This window comes from Nycticebus coucang, chromosome 1 (genome assembly GCF_027406575.1).
Source record: "Nycticebus coucang isolate mNycCou1 chromosome 1, mNycCou1.pri, whole genome shotgun sequence".
In the NCBI taxonomy this organism is placed as follows: Eukaryota; Metazoa; Chordata; class Mammalia; order Primates; family Lorisidae; genus Nycticebus; species Nycticebus coucang.
In genome coordinates this window covers 141,622,950-141,628,949 of record NC_069780.1, presented here as the reverse complement: position 1 = coordinate 141,628,949, position 6,000 = coordinate 141,622,950, and the positions used below count along the sequence as shown (strand labels likewise).

General features: G+C 44.0%; 1 protein-coding gene across 6 annotated transcripts in view; it reads left to right on the top strand.

Annotated features, from left to right (window-relative positions):
• The first annotated feature begins 2,835 nt into the window (after positions 1-2,835).
• SREK1 (splicing regulatory glutamic acid and lysine rich protein 1) overlaps positions 2,836-6,000 on the top strand; it is a 52,387-nt gene continuing 49,222 nt past the window's right edge. For 5 of the 6 annotated variants that reach the window (XM_053589581.1, XM_053589574.1, XM_053589548.1 and 2 more), the window contains exon 1: positions 2,836-3,155. In XM_053589581.1, the coding sequence (XP_053445556.1) occupies positions 2,995-3,155 (161 nt within the window). In that variant the 5' untranslated portion in view covers positions 2,836-2,994. The remainder of the gene's footprint in view (positions 3,156-6,000) is intronic. The other variant, XM_053589565.1, reaches the window with a different exon arrangement.

The following is a 6,000-nucleotide window of genomic DNA, read 5'->3' as shown; positions in this document are numbered from 1 at the left end:
ATAATAATAAAAAAATAAATAAAAAAACAAAACAAAAATAAAAACTGAGTTTAAGTGACTCTTTCATGTTTTTCTAATTTCCCTTGTGCTTGTCCCTAGGGTAATAGTTTTCAAATGTTTTGGTCTTCGGATGCCTTTACACTCTTAAGAATTATTGAGGACCCTGAAAAACTTTTAACTTATGGGTTATCTATCCATATTTACCGTATTAGTAATTAAACCTGAGATAGTTGATATTTTGAAACTCATTAAAGATAAGGAGTTGAAAAATGAGTAACTATTTTTTTGAGACAGAACCTCAAGCTGTTACCCCGGGTAGTCACAGCAACTCCTGGGCTCAAGCGATTCTCATGCCTCTGCCTCCCAAGTAGCTGGGACTATAGACGCCCGCCACAACACCCGACTATTTTTTTGGTTGCAGCTGTCATTGTCATTTGGCGGGCCCAGGCTGGATTCAAACCCACCAGCTCAGGTGTATGTGGCTGGTGCCTTAGCAGCTTGAACCACAGGCGCCGAGCCATACTTTTTTTTTTGCAGTTTTTGGCTGGGCCTACGTTTGAACCAACTACCTCCGGCATATGGGGCCGGCGCCCTACTCCTTTGAGCCACAGGTGCTGCCCGAATAACAATTTTCATAGCCTTTTCAGATAATCATAGGTATTCTTCCTTGACACCACCCCAAACTTATTTAAATCTTCTGGTCTATTTTGCATATGCAACAATCTATTAAATTTTGTAATAGTACTCACTGGTCATTTGGAAAATAGTTGTTCATTGAGTTGGAAGCATCATCCAAATGTTGACATATTTTATTGTATGATGTCAAAAATATTTGTTAATACATGTATCAGTGGTGATTTTAGCAGAAAAGTCTTTAAGTACTGGAAGACTATTAAGCTTAATGTAACATACAGGTTTAATAAAACTTGGATTTTTGCCTAAAAAAATCCATTACACAAGTGCTTTTTTGTGGAGCTAACTATCCTATTGGGGCATACAGTAGCAGTAGTTCCCATTTTTTTCATGTATTTAGTAGGTTACAATGTTTGTGTTGTTAGGTAAAGTCCCTGTTGTAGTTGTGTCCCACCCCCAGGCGGTGTGCAGTATACCCTCACATTGTGCCCATTAGGTGAGAACTCACCTGTCAAAGACATTCTTTAAGTGAAACTAATTTTAAAATCTTAAAGTGAAGAATAAACAATATAATGAGTATAGTTTGGGCCACTGCCTTGATTCCTGCTAATCAAGTCAGAAATGTAATTTTTTACACCATCAGTGGAAATGTTAACATAGTGATTAAAGGTCAATAAACTCTTGTTGACCCACAGAAAAGATCCAGGGTCCCTCAGGGATCTGAGGTGGGCTCTTTGGGGCCAGCAGCCCTAGGACCAAGATACTACAATTTGACTCTCATTAGGTTCCAAGTTTTTTTTTTGAGACACAGCCTCAAACTGTTGCACTGGGTAGAGGGCTGTGGCATCACAGCTCACAGCAACCTCCAACTCCTGGGCTTAGGTGAGTCTCTTGCCTCAGCCTTCCAAGTAGCCATTTTTTGGTTGTAGCTGTCATTGCTGTTTGGCAGGCCCGGGCTGGATTTGAACCCACCCTCTGGTGTATGTGCCAGCGCCTTAGCTGTTTGAGCTACAGGCGCAGAGCCTAGGTTCCAAGTTTTAGGTGGATGTCTCTCTCTCTTTTTTTTTTTTTTTGAGACAGTCTCACTATGTGGTCCTCAGTAGAGTGCCATGGGCTCACAGCAACCTCAAACTCTTGGGCTCAAGGGATACTCTTGCCTCATCTCAGGCTCCCAAGTAGCTGGGACTACAAGGCACCCACCACAATGCCCGGCTATTTTTTTTTTTTTTTTGCTGTTGTTGTTGCAATTGACGTTGTTTAGCGGGTCTGTGCCGGAATTCGAACCTGCCACCCTCAGTGTATGTGGCTGGCGCCATAACCACATGTGCTACGGATGCTGAGCCTATGTGGACGTCTCTTAACCGCCTTTCATGTGCCCTTGTCTAATAGTGTCTGGGACATGGTGGCGCCAGTAGCTCAGTCGGCAGGGTGCCGGCCACATACACCAAAGGTGGTGGGTTCGAACCCGGTCTGGGCCTGCTAAACAATGACGACTGCAACCCCCTGCCCACCCCCCACCTAAAGAGCCGGGCGTTGTGGCGCCTGTAGTCCCAGCTACTTGGGAGGCTGAGGCAAGAGAATCGCTTAAACCCAAGAGTTTAAGGTTGCTGTGAGCTGTGACGCCACAGCTCTCTACCCAGCTTGAGGCTCTCTCTCAAAAAAAACAGTAAAAGTGTCTGGGACATAATACCCGTGGAACGGGCGAAAAAATTAAATAATCTTCTTAAGTCTTAATTCAATCTGCACTTACACATTTTGTAAAAATTTTAAAGTTTTTCCCAAGCCAGGCGTTGTAGCAGGCGCCTGTAGTCCCAGCTACTTGGGAGCTGAACCAAGAGAATCGCCTGAGCCCAAGAGTTTGAGGTTGCTGTGAGCTATGACGCCACAGCACTCTATTGAGGGCAACAAACTGAGGCTGTCTCAAAACAAAAAAAAAATGCCGCTCTTCATTTCTCATTTACAGCACCCAGCAGGCCAGGCCGGCGGACTTCTCAGTAGGTCTGAGAGTACAAACTGGAAAAAAGTTGAGTCTCCCGCATTGACAGGATTAGAATTTTGTCGTATTTCAGGGAAAACAAAAACAAGGAAGAACTTCCAGGCTGACGGAAGAAACAACGGCTAACTTCACACAGACTGAGGCCGCAGTCGCGCGAGACCGGCCTGGTTGCCCGGGCGACGCTTCCGGCCGGCGCGCGCAACCCCGGGAGCAGCGGAGTTGCGAAATCGGCGGCTAGACCTGCCCGGCGCCGTGCACTCGCCCGCGGGAGCGTGCTCGGGGCCGCGCGTTCCCTGCTTTCCCGGCTCCGTCGCTGACGCGTCGTAGACGTTGGGGAGCGGGAAGGCAGCGGCAGCGGCATCAGGATGAACAGCGGCGGCGGCTTCGGGTTGGGCTTAGGCTTCGGCCTCACCCCCACGGCGGTGATTCAGGTGACGAATCTGTCGTCGGCCGTGACCAGCGAGCAGATGCGTACGCTTTTTTCCTTCCTAGGAGAAATCGAGGAGCTGCGGCTATACCCCCCGGAGTAAGTGCTGGAGCTCGGTGGGGGAGGGGCGCGGGCGCCGTACAGACCTCGGGAATCGCGGCGCGGGCGCGCGGGGCCTGTCACGTGACCGCCGGCTTACCTTGGTGCCCATGTTTGATAAGGGCACCGGTGCCCCGCGGGCCTGCTCTTCCTATTAGTCGGGTTTGGTTGGGGGTTAACCTTTGCAACGAGCCCTGAGAAAAGGTACAGGTGGTTACCTTTTCTGAGTCTCCGGGACTTGTGTTCGCTGCCAGGTCTCCGAATTCAGTGCCCCTTCCCCCCCAATTTAAGATGGCCGCAAGTGGGCCCAGAGTAGTCCTCATGGCATACGCTTGCTAGCGTTTTTGCATTCTGAACATCGCAGGAACTGCGCCTGAACAACTGTCGGGTTTTTAAGGCCTAAGTGTCAGGCTGTTACTGCTGACGAGAAAGCCTACGGCTGGTGACAAGATGGGATTAGGGGTGTATTTGCTCCCCAGGGCGGTTTCGCAAACTTACCGTAGCATCTTGGTCTATCGAAGCCCAGCCACGTTCTTAAAGAAAACCCTTTTTTGGTAATAGATTAAGTATTCCTTCTCGAAGGTCACAGTGTCCCACACCTTTCAGAAATGGTGTAAGTCTGTGTAGGTTTATCCTTGCTTTGAACTTTCTGAAGTCCAGATCTTGGCTGGCATTCACAGGTCGCAGCTTTTTCCCAAATAGTGTATTTTGAGGTGGTTTAAGATTTTCCCACGTACAATGTTATTTCCTCAAAAACTTGTAAGGGCTTTGCCGGTTGTTCATATTCTTGTTAGCATAAATGTCTCTGTTTTTTAAAGGTTTTAAGATCTTAATAGCCTCCGTTTTCTGTTCGTTATGTCAGAATCCTTTGAAGGAATGGATATTTGTCTTTTTTTTTTTAAATTTGCTTTGGATTTATCTCAGTGATGCCTGTAGACTTATTTTTCTTTCATTTTCTGCTTATAAGTTATGGCAGTGCTACTGCATAGATACATACAAGTTATTTGGATATTAAAATTTTTTAAGTTTTTTTCTCTGCTTTTGATTTTGAACTATGTCATGCATACAGAAAAGTTGAAAGATAATAACATAGAACATCCGTGTTCCCTCACCTGCATTCTTCCAATTTTTGCAACAGTTGATGATTAAAGTTTCCGGTTATCCTAATAAAGTTTTTTTTCTTTTGATCAGGTATATATACACAGTCTCTTTTTAAAGCTACAACTAACCTATTTAGTTATCTCATTTAATCCAGAAAAGCTCCCAGCACCTTAAAAAAAAATCTTTCATGATACTGACACTTTTCTTGTATAATAACTCATAGTCTTGAGTTTATATGGATTGTTTCTTAATGATGAGATTCAAGTAATTTTTTTTTTTTGGAAGAATACTGCATATGTGCATGCACATACATTGTGATTGTTTAGCCATGGCATTATAGCTTTGAATATCTTATTTAACTTTTGAAAATACTTTGGGCCATCTCCATTTAAGTACTCACAACATTTCCGAATAATGGAGAAGTATTTGGAGGAGTGCTGGTATCCTGCAGGTATTGCAGTCAATCAGTAAAAAATATATATATATATATTTTTGCAGATTTTGGCCCAGGGCTGGGTTTGAACCCCCCACCTCTGGTATATGGGGCCGGTTCCCTACTCCTTTGAGCCACAGGCACCGCCCAATCAGTAAAATATTTTGTACACAAACCTTCGCAAACTAACTTTGTTTTTGAGGTTGTGGTAGTACAGTATCTCATAGGTAGAAAAAAAAATATCAGAATATGCTTTTTTTTTTTTTTGAGACATTAGTCTATCGCAAAATCTTTGGGCTCAAGTGATCCTCTTGCCTCAGCCTCCTAATTAGCTGGGATTACAGGCTTCCGGGCACAATGCCCAGCTATTTTTTGGAGAGCTCTTTCTATGACTGGTCTTCATCTCCTGAGCTCAAGAAATCCGCTTGCCTTGGCCTGCCAGAGTGCTAGGATTATAGGCATGAGCCACCACACCCATCTATATCAGAATTTTTTTTTGCAGTTTTTGGCCGGGGCTGGGTTTGAACCTGCCACCTCCAGCATATGGGGCTGGCACCCTACTCCTTTGAGCCATAGGCAACACCCTATCAGAAATATTCTTAATTGGTAACAATACTATTTATATGATGGACACCTGAGTTTGAGTGAGACTATGTTGCCAGTTACTAACTGACAGTAATGGGCTATTTTTTTTTTGAAGTCTAGAGTTACTGGAGTTTAAATATCAAAGAGAATATGAGGCTCTTATAGGTATGGAACATTAAAATGGAGTTAGTTGGTCATAACTTGTAATACATTTCACAAAATTGTGGCATAAATGTAACATATATAGGCCAGGCAAAATCCTTAATGCTTTAAGGATTTATTTAACAAATCCTTACTTTTTCCGTAAGAGCAACATTAGATCCCTCATTCTTGTTCTGCAGCAATACTGACACACTTTATTAACAGGTTTTCTGCTTTGTAATGACATTGTCATTACTTGGCCCTTAACGTTTTTGCAAATTTGGACTTAAATGGATAAAATGCAATAGTAGTATGTTGTTTGAGAATTGTTTTGCCGTGTCACATAAACTATTTCATAATTAATCTTTAGAAACTGAGCAGAAATTCAGTTCTTTTAAAATTGGAAATATGTGGACTGGGCTTGGTGGTTCATGCCTGTAGTCCTAGCACCTAGAGGCCAAGGTGGATGGATTGCTCAAGCTTGGGAGTTGGAAATCAGTCTGAGCAAGAGCAAGACCTTGTCTCTGAAAATACCTGGACATGGTACCTTGGTGTTATGGTGGATGCCTTAGTCCCAGCTGCTTG